At 39.5% G+C, this 21,400-nt stretch overlaps 3 protein-coding genes across 3 annotated transcripts; all 3 read right to left on the bottom strand.

Annotated features, from left to right (window-relative positions):
- Window positions 1–411: 411 nt before the first annotated feature.
- Window positions 412–5,073, bottom strand: LOC117725229 (thrombospondin-type laminin G domain and EAR repeat-containing protein-like). Its single transcript, XM_034525263.1, has 12 exons — window positions 4,960–5,073; window positions 4,230–4,603; window positions 3,738–3,828; window positions 3,486–3,642; window positions 3,227–3,358; window positions 3,073–3,143; window positions 2,578–2,736; window positions 2,299–2,500; window positions 1,947–2,179; window positions 1,014–1,192; window positions 791–892; window positions 412–565 (listed from the first exon to the last, which is right to left on the bottom strand). The coding sequence occupies exons 1-12, from the start codon at window positions 5,056–5,058 to the stop codon at window positions 412–414; spliced, it is 1,953 nt and encodes a 650-aa protein (XP_034381154.1). The 5' UTR covers window positions 5,059–5,073.
- A 4,180-nt stretch (window positions 5,074–9,253) lies between these two features.
- Window positions 9,254–12,858, bottom strand: LOC117725173 (small ubiquitin-related modifier 3). The gene is made up of 4 exons (XM_034525187.1): window positions 12,715–12,858; window positions 11,745–11,873; window positions 11,516–11,587; window positions 9,254–11,344 (listed from the first exon to the last, which is right to left on the bottom strand). Exons 1-4 carry the CDS (start codon window positions 12,733–12,735, stop codon window positions 11,282–11,284), a joined length of 285 nt encoding a protein of 94 aa, XP_034381078.1. The 5' UTR covers window positions 12,736–12,858; the 3' UTR covers window positions 9,254–11,281.
- Window positions 12,859–14,291: 1,433 nt separating this feature from the next.
- Window positions 14,292–20,169, bottom strand: LOC117725476 (pituitary tumor-transforming gene 1 protein-interacting protein-like). The gene is made up of 7 exons (XM_034525667.1): window positions 19,924–20,169; window positions 18,998–19,050; window positions 18,666–18,774; window positions 16,925–17,030; window positions 16,425–16,490; window positions 16,149–16,195; window positions 14,292–15,223 (listed from the first exon to the last, which is right to left on the bottom strand). Exons 1-7 carry the CDS (start codon window positions 20,009–20,011, stop codon window positions 15,189–15,191), a joined length of 504 nt encoding a protein of 167 aa, XP_034381558.1. The 5' UTR covers window positions 20,012–20,169; the 3' UTR covers window positions 14,292–15,188.
- Window positions 20,170–21,400: the final 1,231 nt, after the last annotated feature.

The following is a 21,400-nucleotide window of genomic DNA, read 5'->3' on the forward strand; positions in this document are numbered from 1 at the left end:
AATTAGAAATCTAACAGAAGCTGACTCTCTGGAGCTCTATTATTTACTTTACTCAAAGCACACAAATAGACAGATATATTCCCATACAATTCTTGAACTTGTGACATTTGTTTAAAAATTAGGTAAATCAAATAACCTAGCGCTGTCTATTGATATTGTTGGGTAACTGTATGCAGGGTGAAATACCCAATTATTTAACATACGCTAATATACTGCCTAAAACATCATATATATAAGTCATATTTTCTAGATGTTTACTCAGAATCACAACCTTAATGGTTGCTACGGCCCTGGCTGTATGCAAATTGAGAACAGGCACAGTATTGTAAAGGCACATTTACTTAAACTCACATTTTCTTAGACAGACACAAACATAAACAGAGTGAACAAAACTGCATGCATACTCTAATTTTAGTGTGTTTTCAGCTTAAACACTTTGGAGAGAGGCGCTTTGGCACTAGAGTAGATCAGATATGATTCTCCTTCAGAGCTAAAAAACTCCCAGTCACTGCACCCAATCGTTGGGAGCCAATGAACAGGAACAAATCCTTCATATCCCTGCCACCTAAAAATAAACAGAGAGGAGGAATCAGATAAAAGCTGTATTTGCATCTGCTTAGAATGGGCTCTAGGCCAGGATGAACTGGTTCCTTGTGAATCCTCACGTCAAAAGAAATAGGCTTTCACTAGTCTGGCTCACAGCAAGAAAATAGATCTACATTACAACAGCACTATTATTAAATGGATGAATTATTTCCCACTGGTAGGGTGTTGCTGACAAGTTGAGTACCTGTAAAGAATGCTGTTGAGTGAGTAGGATTCTCCGTTGAAGGAGTTTGCGACAACCAGAAAATATTCCTCCCCGAGGCTGAAGAACTCCCAGTCCACTGCACTGGAGAGATGGACATGTATGTGGTGATGACGAGAGGTTAAAATGGGAGCAATCACAGGTTATTACACAGAACATGTCCTCATAATGCACCTTGCATATCAAAGTGTTTGCATATCTGTACCTGTAGGTGACAATATCCTGGAAGCGGACAAACAGCTGCCCAGTCATGTCCAGTTCGTAGATGGTGGAGTTGATGGCATATTGACTTGGTCCTTTGCCATGGAGTCTGTGTCCATTGGCAACGACTAAGAAGAATCTACTTCCAATTTGAAACATTTCCCAGTCTGTGGCACAGAATGTCTAGATTGACAATGAGAGAGAAATCATCCTGTTGTTTTACTCGGGCGAAAGATGCGAGTACCTTTTTTTGACAATTATTTGCAAGAACATAGAGACGGAGACGCTGAAAGAAAAACAGCTAAGAAAGTAATACATGTCAAACAAATGCCCAAATTATATCATTGCACTCATATCTAGATGCTTTTACGCGGTTCATTTCCACCTGCCCCAAGGTGCCTCACATCCAGCTGTGGAGTTCCCCTAAATCATCTGCTTATGATTTTGTGTGACCATCAATGTGTCAACACTCGCTCTTCAAATGTGGTTTATATAATTCACTATCAGTTACATGCCAAAGCACTGCTATCACTCAAGCAAATCATGGCAAACCGCACACCTCTATTTTTGGCCCTGTGGCCACATGGACACACCCTTTCTTTGCTCCCCATCTCTCTTTCATTACCCTTTCATCTCTCCCTGTTTGTGTTCCCTTCCTTCAGTGCGTTCAGACAAGACAGTTTTTCATACTTATCTCAAAGATACAGATCTCATCAGAGAAAATCAAAGCCCAGCTGGGGAGAAGATGAATGGTATGGAAGTCATGCAGCAAAACGCTTCACTAAAGTGCTATTAAGTCTTATTTACCCCCACACTAAAACACTTTCTGAATTTACCCTGTATTGTGGTAAGATACCAAACAGATATTTTAAGTCTTTTAAAGCATTTTAAAGGGCACATTCTGCATTTATTTTCCCCTTTTATGTTCACCACATACCTTAATTGTCTGAAACACCTGGAAGCTTCCACGGACCCAAATATAAATGACTGAGTCTACAGAGGTCGTCACTCCATCAAAGGCATTAGCGACCACCAGGAAATGGTACGGCCCCACTGTGAAGAACTCCCAGTCGTAGGCCCCTGAGGTCCGCAGCATTTGGTGAACCTCAAAAGACTTTGTCATCCCGTTCCATTTGTATATCACACTGTCTATAGTGTGATTATTGTCACCTGAAAGACAAACCAGAAAGAGAGAGAATGAAACAGGGAAGTTTGATATGTTGTGAATGTCATGCTAAGATCTCTGGAAGTAAACAGGTCGTCATTTCATAGATATTTAGTGTCTATACCTTGTCTGTGGTTGGCCACAGCGAGATAGGTGTGTTGATTGATGTTAAATGCCTCCCAGTCCCGTGCACAGTGGGTCTGCAGAGTCTGGAACTGCACAAACTGTTTACTTCTTTTGCTCCATTTGTAAATCACAGAAATGTCAGTCTCGGATTCTTTACGCTTGTCTGGCCCGCCGTCAGAGTTAGACACCACCAGAAATATCTAGATCAAAGTAACAAAACACCAGGAATATCAGCTCGATTCATGTTACATAACCCATGCCTTCCTTTCTGTCATACCTTCTTGCCCATGCTGAAGTGTCTCCAAGCCAGAGCTCCATATGTGCTGATATTCTGGTAGAGCTGGAAACCTGTGTTGTTCCACAGATACACAGCTGAGCCAGAGGCTGATCTATGAGCCATTGCAGCCATCAGACCCATGCCGGCTACGTGGAACACCTAAAGAAAAAAACAAATAAAAAAAGATACATATAAAGATATTTATGCAGAAATGTAATCGAGTCAAAAATAGTCCTGCAAAAGAGAAAAGCTTCAACCAAAACCAACTAATATTGACCAGATTACATTTAGGAATCCTTTCTACGAACAGAAGGGAAAAAAAGTGCTCTGGTACCCAAACTATTTTTTTGGGACTCATGACCCTGTGGTCACAGGATGTATGTATATCTTGTGTTTCACAAGAAAAATGACTGAAATGAACATCATTTTGCATGCTAGTATGGACATAAATACATAAACATGTAAATATGAATATTTTACAAATCAGAAGGATACCTCTACATCATGTGTCTCTGAGCTGGTGGTGAGGACCTGGTGTTCCAATACGTAGTCAAGTCGTTTATGATCTGAGTCGATAAGGAGGTGAACATTTTGTCAATTTTAAATGTAACAAGAACGTGCTCGTGATGTTTGGATGTTGGATTCTCACCTTCCAGCACGGAGATCCACACTGCACCATCGCAGAGGTAAAGGCTTTTCCTGAGCGGATTGAACCACATCTGGCCTTGTACCAGCTCTGAGCATGACCGCTCCAACCCCACTGACACTCGCTCCTCGGTTTCTGAGGGTTCATGATCAAAACACAAAGACATGCAGACAATCAGCGAGGCAAGGAAGCAGGAAAACCTATATGTCATGGCTTTCATCATACGGTGTGAAAAGTATTGTAGAATCTGTCTGCAAGTTACCATAGGAAGTCACATGGTCATGACCCTCCCTCTCATTGACATGCAGGTCTGAGAGAAGTGGTGATACTGACAGAACTGCTAGTTGGGGGTCCGAAGAGGGGCAAATATGATGGGTGGCATCCAAACCTGGTACCAAAACCAGCTGGCGCAACAGACCCTGTGCATGGGGCAGCAGATAAGAATCAAAAGAGGTGACTCTGTGACTATGTTTTAGAGAAAACATATGTAGTGAAAAGGAAATATAGGTCTTACTGAATACAAGCCTTTCCATCTCCCCCGACTGCCAATGTGGAATTTCGATCCCTGAATGTTGAGGTCTGAGGGAAAAGGCCTGGAGGGAACACTGTTTGCCATAAAAAGAGATAATTATTTCTAATAGCTGAAGTAAGTTCCTTTTCCTCTTTGAATATAAATTAAAGACACATAATTAAAAGAAGTCTCCTCCATTCTTCTGTTTGTAGGACTGAGACAGGAATCGTATTGTGTAGGCACCGCACAGGAGCTGATTTCCCTCCCCTTCTGCGTGCCAGAGGCAGTTTCCACTAAAAAACATCTATCACTTACTGTCAGGCTACTGTGATATGGCTGCAGGGTGTGAGCAGATTGGAGCGGGGCCACTATAATGTGGTGAAGGATCTACATTCTATCCCTCAAGGGAATTCAGAGGTAACAGGAAGCGAGGCTGGTAGGAGACAGACAGTACACCCACCAAGTGAACAGAAGACAGAAAAAACATGAACTTACATTTCCAGGGGTGTGTTGCAGTCCACTGTGAGCCTGACATGATGACTATCAACACCTAAAACCAGAGTGTGCCACTGGTTGTCAGCCAGTCCGGCGCCTCGAAACACAGAGTGCTCTACGACCCCTCCGTGACCTCTAAAAAGGAAGTGCAGACGTTTCTTCGAGATCCTCAGTCCCAGGATGACCTGTCCACGTTCTTCCTGACTCTTGACTCGCCTCTTCTTCTCCCTCTCTCCGTGTTGTTGTACTTCACTGACAGTCCTCTCTTTATTCCTTTCCAAAATGTACCCTTTGTCATTCTCCTCTTCCTCCTCCCCCCCTCCTCTTTTCTCTACTTGCTTTGGCTCCTTCAAGGAAAAGATGTATTCATTTCTCTGGAAGGTAAATGGAAAGTAACAAAGTATATTTACTCAAGTACTGGAGAGCTGCAAGGACATATTTCAACATGTTACTCTTTACTACTCCTCTACTACATTTCAGAGGGAGATGTTGTACTTTTTACACCGCTACAGCTTCCAAATCACTACTCAGAATTAAAAAAGAGCATTGTTACATAGGAAATAAAACTACCCCAAAATATACTCTGCTCTGTAATGCTCTGAAATTAGCACTTTTAATAGATGTTTTAAGTACATTTAGTTGAGATTCCTTCTGTACTTTTCCTATGGTACTTTCACCTGAGTACTTGTTCCACCACTGGTATTCAGTACCCACGAACTTGGATGCTCACCTTGGGGGCAATGCTCGTTACTTTTAGTGTCACAACAATGGAGAATTCTTTGGGGAACAGGTCGCAGTCCCCCAGCAGCTTGGAGGAGGGAAAGCTCATAGAGGGATGAGGGCTTGAGAAATGCACACCCCTCACCCCTCCAGCCTGCTTCACTTGCACCCCTGTCGTGAGTTTGGAGGGGTCCCTCTCGAGGACAAAGGACAGAAGATCCAGCGGGAGCAAATCTGCAGGCAATAAGCAAACAAAGAGGTCAGGAAGATTGTTTTACTGCTCAATGCTTTTTATGCAGAAATTCCCTAAATCAGTTGTTTCTCTCTAAAGGAGCCCTGAAGTTAACGGAACCAAAAACACATTATTGTTATCTGCTCCCCAAATTATGTGAATTTAGATTTTTCTGAAAGTTTCTCAAAAGTATTCAAAGTTAAGCACAGGAAAAGGGAACATCTCTTCGTAAAAATTGGTGGAATGTTTGTGTATTTACTCAAGTACTGTATTTATGTACAAAGTAGTTAGTCTTTATTTGAGTATTTTCTTTTCATGCTGTACTTTATACTTTCACTCTAATACATTTCAGAGGGAAATATTGTACTTTTTACTCACTATATTTATTTGATAGCTTAGTAACTTTACACATATTGGTAACTAAGCACAAATAAGATTTACAATGATGATGATTGTTTTGTATTACAAATAAGGTTTCTTGCATACAAAACATATACAATGATATAATATGATGCCAATAGTATATTCAAGTAAAGCTGAAATAGTCAATTAAATATATCATCTGTCTTCATCATTTTCCATGCAAAATCTTTTAAATGGTAATTGGTCTTTGACTGATTATAACAAAACATTTCTCAGCATTCAGAATTTTTACAATCCAAACAATCAATTGATTATTCAAGAAAATAATCATCAGATTAATCCCTAACAAAAAAACAGATTTGCCGCTTTGCGGCTGTATGCCTCTGCCACCAATCATGTTGCAGTTGACATCATGTTTGTCCAGAATTTGATCACTTAATTAATTCATCACTTTCGACATTTGTGTGAAATTGTCATAATTAGCATATGAGTTATAGCAAAAACAGTGTTTTGTGGAATCAACGTGACCTTTGACCTCCAAATTCATTAGAGTCCAAGTAAATGCTAGTGCCAAATTTGAAGAAATTCCCTCCAGGTGTTCCTGAGATAACGCATTCACGAGAATCGTACGTACAGTACATACGAACGGACAACCTGGCAAAACAGTAATTTAGTAGTAGCAGCCGTGTAGAAACCTTTGCTAAAGTAACAGTATTTTTACAGTGTGTTATTAGTACCACAAGGCTCATAGGTTAGTAAACACCATTTGAAACCAAAAGCAGTCATAGCTTTGTTTTTAAGGGGACACGCCTTAAAAAGTTGGAGAATAACAGTAATAAACTAATAAATCAACTAATGACATGGCATGCAGGAGTCCCACATGTGAGAGAAAGAGCCCTGGGTGGCGGTGGAACTATAGGAGATGTTAGGAGGGGTTGTATATAGAGAGGCTCCTTGAACAGCGTGAATAACCAAAGATAATTGCTCTGAAATTAATGAGACACCTTATAAAGCATACACCCTGTTTGTCCTGATATTCGGATTTGCATTGTGGAATCCTAACCACATCCAATGTCTGTACTTGTTTGTGGATGTTAATTTAAGTTAATATTGCACGCAATAGTGTGCACACAAACACTCCCACTGTACTGTAAACAGACAGTTGGAATTATCCAAAAGAATTTTAGCTGGAGGGGTTTCCCAGGTTTTCAGAAGAAACCGTAAACCATCCATTGAATAATCATTAACTGAGCGTCAGATTTGTTGAAGTGAGCTGAGGTAATAGAGAGCAAAGCTGAGGTTGAAAGAGGTCAAATAGAATAAAATGGTACAATACCTGTGCAGCGTCTCCATGTGTCTGCGGTGGTGTCAATGGCCCTTAACCCCAGGAGGAGGAGGTGCACGAATATGAGCGATGTCATCACAAAAAGCCTGTTTGGTTCAGTTGCCAGTTGGTACAAACGTCTCCATATTTGTCTTTGTGGTGCTCCTGTTGTCTCTATCTTAAGTTACAATACAAACCAGACAACCGTGTTTTCTTCATATTGATCCAAGTGAGCCTTTTTTTTTTTTTTTTTTTAGATCCAAAGAAAAATGGCCAGCCAACAAACTCTGTTCAAAGTAATCAAAAGCTATACTGGCTACCTAAGATTCACAAATAGAAAAAGAGAAGACTTAAAGCTGTGATTCCTGTGTGCTTAGGGGAGGAATCCATGCATTTGTGTGGAGAATCCTGCACCTGCAGCTCCTTTTAAACACCAGAGCCATGCAAATCTCCAGCCCCCATGTCACTCATCCTCCCTCAACCGCCTCTAATGACACAGACCTGCCAGAGGGGTGAGCTGCTACACTCTGTGTGTGTGTGTGTGTGTGTGTGTGTGTGCGTGTGTGCGTGTGTGCACGCTCACATACACACAGAGTGACTGACTTACTGACAGACAAGCGGACTATTTTAATGTAACAGTATCGGGGAAAGAAACTGTCAAAAGATAGATTCCTCCAGACATTCAAGACATGAGAGAGGCCTTAGCAGACAAAATGTAATTAAAAGAAAACCTAAACACAACAGCACGTATGTGACCTTTGGTCCACTAGCTAATGGACAGATAGATGAGCTGAGCTATTATCGTATTAGTTGTTATCCCGTAGTTTATTACCTGAAAAACCGTGGAATGTGCATGAACCCAGCTGTGATATTAAAGTATCAAAAAAGAATGTCCTGTAAATATTATTGAAAGAGTAATGAAGTCCCAGGGCAGTGGCATTAGGAATCACTGCAATGGCAAAGTAGCAAGAGGGTTGATTTTGTACAATGGCTACATCGCAGGAGGTGACTTTTAAATACAAAGGTTTGATTATCCATGGTCACCAAAGAATTGAATGCCACGTATAAGTCTATTTGACCCTGATTTATTGGTTACCAGGCACTCATGAAACAATCAGACTGTGTTTTTCGACAGACGTCGGGATCTCGGGTTGTGTCAGATCTCTCTGAATCCTCTCATCCTCCGATTTACAAGGCAAATGCACTTTGGCTCTCTTCCTCTCGCCCACATTAAAAGCGTAGACGGCACACAGATCAGGAGGCAAGATATCAACTCTGCCTCGTCCATTCATTAATCTTTCTCCCTTCCAGGCATGGAGTTTCAGAAGGACTTGTTGAGATGCAGATAACGTGAATGTAAATTGTCCCATCAGTCTTATCAAACCATTCAATTAGTGTGTCAGATTAGAATTAAGATTTTTTTTGGAAGTTATTTGAAATAATTATTAAGAGACAACCATCTTTTTTTTTTAGCCTGCTTCTTTCAATGTAGTGATCCTTGGTCTCTCAAGGTGACGTCTAAAATACATTTGCGTTTCATGTCAGTCTTCAATTCTATGCAGAATTCTTTCATCGCTTTTGTACAAGTGTGTTGTGTGGAGTATAAACCAAGCCAGACAGACACGTGAGACTATCATAGTTAACTGGCACCACCTAGCTGTCTATTTCCATCAGGGCACGTGGAGGTTCTTTCTGTACTTGGGCATACATGTCGAACAGGGTCTCAGTGGGAATTGAAACCTTGTCTTGCATAATGGACCACAAGAAGCCCAAAATAGTTTGTATAAATCAACATTGAAATTCTGAATGTCTTCAACCACATACAAATTTCATTTCCACCTTTAAAATTCAGTAAGTCAGTGACCATCACAGCACTGACACACAGAGACAGACACCCAGGGGCAATTAAGAGTCAATTAACCTACGTTGCATGCGGATAGTTGTAAAGCAGTGTAAAACATTTAAATTATTGACCAATTTTTTAATACACAAATACAAAATAATGCTCGCAACAGCAAATCTGAGTACCAAACTATATTTATTGTATACAGTAGTAAAAGACCACAAATAATGTACAAATCAGTAGAGAAACAAATAACATGACAAGACACGGGCCCCGTTCTTCGTACATTACATGGCTGAGCTTGTATGTTAGCCAGCTCAAAAGATCTGTTACGCTAACGCAGTTGTTCAAATGCAAGTGGAAGGCTGTCTTGATAACTGTGCTCTTATTTTGCGAGACTGGAAAGCTAAAATCAGGATGGTTACTCGTGACCGGCTTGTGCAGACACGTCGAGTGTAACCGCTCACAGATCCATTGTTCTATGGAACAATTTAGTCTCATAGTTAATGACTGTGAAAATGACGATATGGGAAGTCCTTAAATGTAATTGAATATTTATTGGGGCCAGAGTGGACAGTAGGGAATATTTCAGCAGTTGGCAGTACAGTTAATATTTCTTAACGTTTATGCTGAATAGGAATTTGGGAAGTCGAGTTCACAGTGCGCCAAAAAAAAGTTTGATTCATCCTCTGCAATTGCATTAGTTTTATTTTGTTGTACGCAAGTATGCAAGACTTTACTCAAACCGTGTTTAGTGATGACAAGACTAATCAGTTAGTGTCCCCGAAGATGTAGCCTTGTCTGAAAATAAACTAAAAGGGTTGTCATGATCCAACTCAAGTCTGAATAAAGCTGCACCGTTGCAGGATTTAAGCGCAAGGACTACTTACTTTACACACAGGACATCCTGACTAAACTTTAAAAACCCAAGCTTGTGTCCGGCCATCAATCAAATGAAGCCAACTCTGTTATCTACAAACAAAGAACGGGACCCTGTGGGTAAAGAACACTATTCTCCCAACTCCATTGGTTGGCCTCCTTGCCCTCCCGATATGCAACAAACTGCATGCATCCTAGTCTGAACTGTAAAATATTGAAGACACTCGTCACCACTTGGGATCTCACCGTTTGCGGCACTGCACACTGGCCTGAAACGGCTGCCTTGTACGCACGCACGCACACACACACACACACACGGAAACAGCGTGGCAGTTGACATGGCAGTGAAAAGTGTCTTCAAAACGTGTTGACAAAAACATACTGACATCCCTGTTCAACTGGAAGCAGCTCCTTTTCAAAACACATGTAGAGTCAGTTGTCCCATCAGCCCAAATTCGCAAGGACAATACAGAGATGAGACAGCTGACCCCAAAACAGCATTGAGGAACAACATTTCCAGTCAGTCCCACCCACAGCCCACACACTACTTTCACTCCCCAAAATGTAAAACCCACAAGCAGAGCCACTTAAGAAGAGTGTAAGGACTGGCCTCTGCCCTGCTTCATCAGAAAACTTATGTTATGTATTCTACATCAAGAGACTTATCTTAGTCAGACCATTACCATCTCAAAAGGATAAATTACATTTCCCTCCCATAACGGGCATTTGTCTGGATGAGCGAATAAAAGTCTGTACCACGGATACCCACAACCTTTCTCAATTAGTAGAAGTCGAAGAGGAAGCAAATAACATCAATGAAATACAAACTCCCTTAAAATGTGACTGTTTTGACCTTGCAGTTTGCTTTTTAGTGTGATCCAAGTACATCAAATATGAAACAGAAGTTCGGTCTTTGGAGTATTGGTCCAAGCAACCCAACTTTTATCTAACGCTCACTCTGATACTTCTGTACAAGAAAACCAACAAGCTCCCTGGTTGATAATTGTTAAAAGAGAAATGAAAAATAAAATAAAAATACAAAAGCATTGCAGAACTCTTTAGCAAAAGCACCTAAAATGTAGAGAGAATTAAAATATCTTTTTGACAGAAGAAGGAGCCACCAGTCAGACAAAAAACACATAAAAGCGAAGTGAAATGGAAGGCGGCCCGTGTGTATTAAGTTCAGATAGTGCTTCCACTTCAAACCATTCTTATGCCCAATGACTGTGACCCCGGACAAAAACTGGTAGAGCCTCGCATTTGACCCAGATGGATGAAAACCTTGACAAACTACTGGATACTAAGCTTTCACTGGAGAGTGAATGACAAGCGCTGACAAACCAGGAACCGCTGTGACGTGCTGTTGGTCCAATGACAGCCTGCGTTGCCAGAAGGAATTGTTGTCCTGATTGGCCAGCGGAGAGACTGTTGTTGACACGCACAAAAGTTCAGTCCTGGCTGAGACTGTACATAAACAGCTGAGGAGTCCCCTCCCCCCACACACCTGACGAAAAACCATGACAGATATCTTGGAACTGAAGAAATAATAATAATTATTATGATAATAATGATAATAATAATAATAATAATAATAATAATAATAATAATAGGCTGAGGGGAGCGATGGGGAGGGACAGTGAAAGTTGCTGAGGGCGTGGTCTGAGGGTGGTCGTCAATGAGGTGGGGAGGGCTTAACAGTGCCCGCCTGTCTGCTGCTGGAAAACATCTATGGTGTCTTCATCTTCCATCTCCAGCTGAGAGAAGCAGAGGGAAAGAAATTCCAGTCAGTGAATATTAACAACAACTGAATGATGCAGAGACAGAAATATAAAACTCTCTAATTTAAGACTATTCAGAGATGCTGAAGGTTAACCGTCAGTGAAGTAATGAGGGACTACAACAGTGAAAAGACAATACGATCTAACCTGTGCAGGTGTATCCGTCTCATTGATAGGCTGGCCATCAAACCTGAACCTGATCTGCCTTATTGCGAGGCCCTGCAGAAGCGATAACAGAGGATGAAGGAAAGCATTTTGGGGACACTAAGAGCAAGGCAAAGTGTGCGGGTAATGCGCTGACTGAGGTGTAACAGCAAATCCAAAAATAATTGTGTGTTGCTGGAGAGGAAAGCAGTCATTTAGGCGTTCAGCTCACCTGTCGGTCACAGTATGCCTTCATTAGCTTGCTGAGCGGTGTGTGCCTTTTGATTTTAAACTGGACCACCGACCCATCTTGCCCTGCAACCTTGAGGTTGATGTGATCGTTCTCGGTCTTCACTCCCTCCTGCAGAAACAAATGCATTGAACATCAGTTAAACCAGCAGCAACGGTGACACCAAAAACATTAAGTTAGGAGTTTATACAAGTCACAGATGCACTACAAAAAAGAGAGCACTATTAAAAACAGCCAAGTAGTGAGCATCTACCAGACTGCAAGCCTGTCACTTTGTGTGAAGGAATAGTCTCCACTATTTTGTGTAGTGAGAGTCTGTTTCGGTTCAAACGTCTATAGAGCAATGCATGCTGGGTACAGTGTGTTGCTTCAGTCACATATGCTAACGTTAGCATTATTAGCTCCAGGCTAGTTGGTCGGCACGCCAGCCCTTGAAGACCGCGGTTGAGTTTAGCTGCCGGCTAACGACGCTAGCGCTTTTGTTTTGTAGTACGGAGGCAAAACAATCACCGGCACGTTTAAAAAACAGCCACAAAAACACAGCTACTGTAGTCCGTTCATATGCGTCCGGTCACCTCCATTGGCGCTCTTTTGACGCCCCTGCAGTTGCGGCATTTGTGGCGTTGCGGACATAACGTGGTCCCGTTTTGACAAAGAAAAAAAAAAAAATCGCAAATGACAATCATGGTGTGTTTGGTATTTATGCTCGCAGTCTTCGAGACTCTGGTTAGTTGGACAGAATATCTCCTATCGCCATCTACAGTGTGTGGTGTGCGCGCAGGTAAATGTAGATGGCTGTGCGGGTACTCATTCATTTGCGAAACAAACACTGCGCCGATTCAGAGAAACGTGCAAACCAGGCCATTTTAGATTGCACATCTGAGAAATGGTTTGGCAGGAGCTCGACTCAGCCATCTCTTCACATCTACAGCTCTTTAAACCTTTATCTTACCTTTGGTTTTTCCTCTGACATCTTGGCTGTATTTCGTGTGTGTTTTCAAGATAGTCGGTTAATTGGGCAGTATTTGTCTCTCTGCCGCCTTCTGTCCTCTCCTTTCCTCCGCTGACGGGTACGCGCTTTGGACCGAAGTTACACGCACACGATTGGATCTGGGAGGACCACGTGACTACCAAATCGCGGGAGCGCGGACACGGGGGCGCGCACCAATGGAAAATACTCGAGCACGCGGACAGTACAACCTATAAAAGGTTGGTACTGTACCAACACCTCTGAATACTCATACTTCAGCATGTATTTGTGGTAAATTATGTGTAAAATAAATTATAAATAACGTTGAATTATTTCATAAAGAAAATCAAAACATGAGTCATTATGTAAATAAGAGCATGGACAACACATTTTTAAGTGCAATCTAAAAAAAATGGTATGGCTTGGAAAAATATAACATCAGCACTAACGGAAACTGCACAAACACACAGATTACCCAGCATAACAAGTTAGTTTTCTTTTGACAACTACTTGAATGTCTCACATATGTTTGTGACAATGTATTTGTGCCTTAACGGGTAAGGCAAGGCAAGTTCATTTATAGAGCACAATTCATACACAAGGCAATTCAAAGTGCTTTACAGCTACATAAAATTACAAAAAGGCAAATAAAATCATTCCATATTGAGAACGGAAATTGGCCAAAAAAGCATAGGCAAGAAATTAATCTTTTTCTGGTTTAAAGTTTTGAAATAGAAGTGTATACAAAATCAAGTTAAAGTCTTTGAGAACTTCTTGAGAAGCAAATAACACATTGTTGACGATTCAACATTAGACGTCATACAGGTGATAACTGAGGAAGCCCATTGCCTTTCAATATCTTAATACCATTAGAGTAATCGTTTCTGAATTTGTTGTGTATTTGTGCTAAAATTACAAAATAGGTAGCGCTTGTGCCATATGGTATTTTAAAAGAACCATTAGCTGCTATGTGTTAAGAGCTGCAGTGAAGTACTATCCAAATCCCATCATATATGTTTTGAATAAAAACTAGATTACATTCTTTTCAAGATTTTAACTAGATTGAAATTGGTTGACTCCTCATAAACCCTCAGTGTCTAATGTCTATAATCATATTAAGGCATTTAAAAAATATGTTTTATATATAGTGATGTCACTAATTTCCTTCAGTGATCCTTCACTTTTGTTTCATTTTTTTTGTGGCAAATTCACTAACCCATTATTGCCTGGTGATTTATCAGAATTGTATTTGTAATGTATCATATTACATTTATGCTCAGGATTCAATTCAATTTATTTTATAGCCCAAAATCACAAATGTGCCTCAGAGGGCTTTACAATCTGTACACATACAACATCCCTGTCCCAGGACCTCACATCGGATCAGGAAAAACTCCCAAAAAAAACAGGAAAAAAAGGGAATACACCTTCAAGAGCAACAGAGGAGGATCCCTCTCCCCGGATGGACAGAAGCAATAGATGTCATGTGTATGAACAGCGTTACAGAGTTACAACACATTCAATTAATATGACAGAAATGTATGAATAATTAATAGGCATGGACCTCGATTCAGATTTCCACAATCCATGAAACAGAAGTAAAAAGAGAGGAGAGTTAAAGGATAAATTCTGACATAAAATATCCTAAATGCTGTTGGTATAAAATGGGACGAAATACAAATGTTCTTTATTTTAAACAGCAGGTGTCAGCCTTCAGCCTCTAAAGACCTGGGGTGAGGTGTTTTAGGCACTTACACTTCTCAAAGTGAGGTACTGTATCAGAGAGCCACAACCATTTTAAAATCAATGAACTTTCACTTTTTAAGAACCCCAAATAAAAAAAATTGAAGGAAGCAGTTGTGATTTTAATAAAAGCGTAATACAGGCAAAACACAAGCAATAAAAGTCCAGCACTAATTACATAATTAATCCAGTCTTTTATTTGGCTTGTGTGTGTTATTTTTTTACAGAATACACAGGCTAATGTAGAATTATTCAAACTCATAAAAATGTAGGATCAACACATATATTCAAGAATTTAATGATTACTAAGTATATCTCTAAATCAGCAGCAACTCAGAAAAACAGATTTAAGAAAAGAAAGAAAGATGGTCCAACAACCAAACTGGATTATGTTCCATTCTGTACAATTAAACTTAAAAGTTAACCCTAATAAATAGTATAACCGATAGCAAAAAGGATTGACTATACCAGAACACTGGTGCCTCTTAGGTTGAACACAACATTCCTATTTAATAGCTGGTGAAAGCCAGACAAGCCTATATATCTCTATCTATATCTATAGATATGTAGATATCAAAACTACTGTCACTTTTCTGAAATCGTCTTAGTTATAGTTTACATAAATGATCATGTCTACCGGTCATGTTTTTAAAATCAGTTGCGTGAGAGGCCAGAGTTCAGGGAAGACAGAGGGGTCGTGGTGTACATCCTCATTAAAATTTGGAGTATGGATTGCTCCCACTTAGACCTGGAGAAACATAACAAAATCAGTAGAGTCATACATTGATTTAAGATAGTATTCTGACATTATGGGGAATGTTGTTTTCTTACTGAGAGTTAAATATAAAGCTACCAACAGAAGCTGGTTAGCTTAGCTTAGCTTAGCTTAGCACAAAGACTGGAAACAAGGGGAAACAGCTAGCCTGGCTCTGTCTGAAGATTTGCCTACTAGCGAGTCTTAAGTTCACTAATTAACATGTTATATTGTGTTTGAATAAATCCAAAAACCAAAGTGTAAAAACGACACACTTAACGCCATCATTAGGTTGTCTTTGGTTTGTGTGAGTATTAAACAAACATAATAACATAAACAAACATAATATAACATCTTTTTCTTTTCTTCTTTTTGTGTGTTTTGTTTCTGTTTGGTTTGTTTGTCTGCTGTTTGGTTTTTACGGGTTTCTTTGTTGTTGTTGTGTTTGTTTTTTCTTTCTTTATTATTGTCTGACAAGTCTAATTTTGGTATTTATGTTTAATGTATTAACATTAAACATATATTAATAATATATTTAAATGAACATAATAAAAAAACATAAGTGCTAAAAAAAATATATAACGTCTTAATTCATGGTCTTTAGAGGTAGACTTCTTTGGACAGAGCCAAGCTAGCCGTTTCCTCCCATATCCAGTCTCTATGCTAAGCTAAGCTACTGGCTGCTGGTAGCTTCATATTTACTACAAATATAGGATTAGTGTAATTCTTCTCATCTAAGCTTTGACAAGAAATCATATAAGCATTTTCTGAAACGTCTGACTACTTCTTTAATTATCTCTGTCAAGTGTAAACCAAGAAAAACTTATCTCATTTTGCAGTTTTTAATTCATTCTCCATATATTTAGCATTTAGGTGCAAATGTGTATGAAAACATGCATCAACCAGAGAGAGCGCTCACCATATTTAGTCCTGATATTGTCATGTCTCTGTTTCATTTCTGCCCTCCTGTAAGGACAAAGCAATGTCTTCAGACACTTAACATGCATGTGGCCATAAACCAGTTTTGTTGTTTGGTATGAAGGAAACTGATTGTATCAAAACAAACAATGCAACATGGGCAGCTAGTGCATCAGGTGTCCCGTGGATTGTAAAACATGTGACTATTAAGAGACTACCAAGGAGAAGTAACACAGGGGAAATGTTAACATGCACCACAAAACATTATTTTTCTCACCTTTCCTCCTGCTTGGTTTTCGTCTTAGTGACCTCCTTATCCAACTTGGCCTTTTCCCTTTTGGATCTGACACACAACCACAAGACCAAAGTTAGTGTTAGTGTTAGACAGCTCACAAGATAGTACACAGTTCGTGTTTCGAGTGCAGAAACCTAAAAAGCCACACCTAAAGCTGACAGAAATGTACAGTCTGTGGCCATATTAAATGTGCAAAACCCAGGAAGCAGATTACCCACAAAACCTGATATACATTAAAATAATTCAAACATTTACTGTAGATAAGTTTTTTACTTCTCACAAAATGTGTGATTTAGGAATCGTTCTGATTGAAATACCAGTTTTTGTTATTATTAGTGCGTATCCTATTTTATTCATGCCACTCGGACAGGTTTCTTTGGTCCTTTAACACATAATGATGAGTAAAGTCGTAGCCGTTTCCTATACCAAAAGGTCATCATATAAGTACTCTATAAATGCAGTTGTGCTATGCAAACACTTACCCAAGGTGCTCACACTTGCAGCAGCAGCAGAACAGGCAGACCAGGAAGGCGATGATGAGAATGCCACCAACTACGGCCAAGGTGATTATCAACGTCTGGAAGTTCACTACAGACCGAGACAGAGAAACACAATGACAAACTATTTTCTACCCCATGGCATACTCACACTAATCACACTGACCTTTGTATGTACGTTTCAAGGTGACTAGAATGGAGCGCAGCACTCTCAACCACTTGTAATGTTGTTTGATTGTAATGTTATTCTTAGAATTTGAGATGTAAAAATCAGTATGCACAAAAAGAAAATTAAATTATGTGAAGTACTCATAATAATTTAATAACCACATGGGCTATTGAACATTTTGCTGACCTTGAGGTGCTTGATAAGACTCGTACCTTTATTATCTTGTTTGGATTTGGCTACTACTACTACCCTGAAATATGACTGTATTAGACCATTGGTGTATGTATGTATGTATATATGCACTCTACTGCATTTCCTTGTCTCAGTACTTCTTTGCAATGACAATAAAAGGTGAATCTAATATAATTAAGTTTAGTGTGAACTAAAAACAGGCATCCGTTTTTGTTATTGAGCAACCCTAACCCATGAGCAAATTTGCAATATATTGTTTCAGAAAGTGTATTATATCATAATATGTATTGATATTGTTATATACATTTATAATGTTTATTGTGATTGATGCTATTATTTCCTATACCCTACAACGCATTATGTTTGCAATATGCAGGGTTGCCTTTATTTTTATGTTGAGGATGAGGCGTTCAGGCCACTTACTATTGGCACAATGAGAATCACATACACTTCCACCATTTTTAAAGAGTATTTGCAATTTAACAGAGAAGTGCTGTTGCTATGGTTACCGGTAGAACTGAACGGAACTACAAACATCTTCCAGCCAATCAGAAACAAGTATTTTCTGTAGCCATGGTATACATTTTTGTGAGCATCATCTTAAGTTGCCTTTACGCATGCATATCTTAGCATGGGTGGTTGAACTGCGTTTTTTTAAATGGCCCCTGGTGAATTACAAAAAATTAAAAAATAGAATATGACCTGAGCATATTTATATTTACTTAATTTGTAAGGAATATGTTGCAGTGATTGAATAGTATAATGTTAGAGGACACTATGACACAAACATGTTCACACTTTCTACTCTGGCACATGTTTATTTGTGGTCTAGAGACGCTGATTTTCTTGAAGTGCAAACTCCACATTTACTATTGTTTGGCCCAAGAGTCCTTTTATTTGTCTCTATATGGCCCACAAAAGTGTGTCCATCTCCGTCTTATAGCCACTGGAGAAGATCTGAAATGATTAGTTGAGTGATTTATTAGTTGATTGACAGAAAATCTATCAACAACTATCGTTTTAGAATTGATTAATAATGTAATCTATTTTTAAAGAAAAAAACACCTCAAATGTGATATGCTGCTTTTCTGTTATATTTACATTGGTATCATTAAAAAAAATGGAAACATTTAAAATAATGTTTCATTAGAGTACCCTAAAACAATAATAATTACTTTAATACATAATACATAATTTACAAGAACTAAATGCCTTAAATGAGCAATGACAATATATTTTTATTAATCTAATTGCCGTACATTTTTAAAAGATTTATGTGAGCTTTAGTTTACGACCTCTCTTCCAGAAGGTTTTTTTATGAATGCATAGCTGTATGTATGTATGTATGTATGTGTACTCTCTTACTCCAGCAGAGCCCCCAGCGTGCGTCATACAGTGGACAAAGTGCGTGGGGTGGAAGGATGGTCCTCACTGGATACGTTATACATGCCTTGGTTGCGATGCACCACAGACACTGTAAAAATATCAAAAACACATAATGGCCTCAATACCATTTGAACAAACAATTTATGGTAAGTTATTAAATAATACACACACAAAGTAGAAAATGGAGGAGAGTGGGAATGGATGACAGATCAGTTACTCCCCAAACCAGTCTAACAGGTGTGGAGGTGGAGCCACTGGCTATTTTCCTAAACACACACACACACACACACACACACACACACACACTTTACCGTCACATTTTGCAGACATTCCTTGCAGTTTGTCCCATTCTTCGCCTCACAAGCTGTGGGGGGGGGGGGAGGAGTAGAGTCAATTTAGTTTTAACATCCAAAATCATCCAAAGGGCAAATAAGGGTGTGAACTCAGTCAACATGCTGGCTGTCAGAGGTCCAACAATGTAGTTTCACAAGAGAAAGTTCTCCAATATTAGCTGAAAAACACAATGAGAAGCAGATTAAATGTGGCCTGTGGGGTTCTTAACTACTTCTAATCCTCCTGAGGCATTTCCCATGGAGACAGCACAGTAAACACAGGCTTCAGACCAGTCACGCTATCATCAGCAGACTGCACAGGATGAAAACATCTTGGTTGGTCTAATTGTAGACTAATTCTGTAAAATTTAAAAAGTGTCTCATTCATTTGCAGTGGGTTTGTTTGTTGCTGCAGGTTTCTTTACAGAAACAGAAACCCTGAGACGGGTTGTGACCTGAAAGAGACATTGTTCCTGCTGAGAGGTTTAAAAAAAAAAAACACAAAGATATGAAACTAACAAAGGCTCAAGGATATCACAGTTTACTTTGCCTTCATGTGGAGCTTACATAACTTACTTAGCCTTTACCCAAGATGTTGTATATTATGATAAATGCGCTTGAACCAGAAAATACAAAACAAGGGAATATGAGTCAGGACCAACACAGCTCAAAAATCAAAGTATTTTGGTTGCTTTGTATCCAGTTTCATTCCCATTATTCAACAAAGTGAAGCTAAAACAATACAGTCCTAAAAAGACAAATGATATTGTAATTCATGGCGAAAGAAAAGCTTAATTAAAAGCAGCTGTGGATATGTAAAGAAATTAAATTAAAATGGAGAATGTGAATTTTTGAGCAGCCATTGACTCCTCAGCCGCCTCAGAGTCCCGGATTCCCACTCCTACCTTGGGGAGGTGCGGAAGTCTGAGCGAAAGCTGTCGCCAAACCGAAGAGAAGCAGGAGAGAAGCGGTGGCAGTCCGAGAGTCCATCATCGCGCCGCTTAGACGCAGATTATTCCAAATGCTCGTCCTTAAGACTTTTCGTCTGGGAAGAATTGAAAAACCCGTGAGCGCAGAAACCGGAAATGTGTTGGATGCTGAAACTCGAGAAGTGAACTTGCCGGGAAGGAACCAAACGCTGAATCCTGACGCACGCTCATTACGCACAAACGACAAAGGGGAAGGAGGCGTGTGTGTGTCTGCGCAGTCTTGTCCTTTGAGGCAGTAGGCTAGTGCATAAGTACTCTAGATACTAAAGAAGAAGTACCATGGCAGCAATATAACAAATACTCCCTTGCAAGTAATAGTCCTGCATTCAAAATGAAAACTACTAATACGTAAACATGTTTTCTCTCATTTTTCCTATTTATATAGAATAACTATATCCATGAGAGTGGTATCAAAAAAAGAAAGTGAATAGGCTACACGTATTTCCTAAAATCTCAAACTGTTCCTTTAATCTGCCCCCTGAAATGCAGAGGAAATATAAAGTAGCATAAAAGGGGAAACATAAATGGACCGATAGTGTTTTTTACGATTGAATATACAGTAAAATCAAAAGTATTACACAATTATCCAAACCGTACAGTCAAGGAGCAAAACTCGGCCCAGATTTGCACCACTATAAGCACAATGTCTGCCTCACACTGTTTGCAAAACAATACAAACTTCTATCCATTACACACAGAAGTATATCAAGATGTCACTTCCTTGCGATCCAAAGCACTGAAAGACAAATGACCACACCTCTGTGCCAATTGATTAAACACAGCAGTCAGGTGTGCAAACACAAGATTGCTTAATTGCAGACACACCAATCAGGTTTAAGCACAATGAAATGCAGCAGGTGAGTTCTATCTTCAACCAAGGAGGGGGATGCATGAAAACTGGGACATGTTTTTGTTGTGAACCTCCATGTTGACTAATTTGAGTATATAGAGAAAATAAATGTATATTTTCATCAATCTGCAGCATTGGTCTTGTGTGGTGTCTAATGTATACTGTTCAAGTGTGTTTAGTGTTTTGCAAATCACTCTGTGTATTGTTTTGCAAAAAGTGTGATAAATTCACAAAGACGACATGAAATAGAGTACAATAATTCCAATAATTTATTAAAGCATAATTTTGTAAAGCCAGTTACAAATAAAAAAAAGAACACGTATCTCTCTCTTTCTCTTTTCTTTTTTTTCATAACCAGCACAATGTTTTACTATGTAAATGATGATAATAAGCATAACATAAGATAAGAATGGGCCCCACTCTGGCCGCCTGCGGCTGATAACAGGACCCGCTGTGGTGAAGTTGCCCTTGGAAACAGATTTGCGATCAGAAAATTGAACTTCAATTTATTGTTGATTGTTGATGCTGATCACATTTCAGCAA

This window comes from Cyclopterus lumpus, chromosome 22, assembly GCF_009769545.1.
Source record: "Cyclopterus lumpus isolate fCycLum1 chromosome 22, fCycLum1.pri, whole genome shotgun sequence".
In the NCBI taxonomy this organism is placed as follows: Eukaryota; Metazoa; Chordata; class Actinopteri; order Perciformes; family Cyclopteridae; genus Cyclopterus; species Cyclopterus lumpus.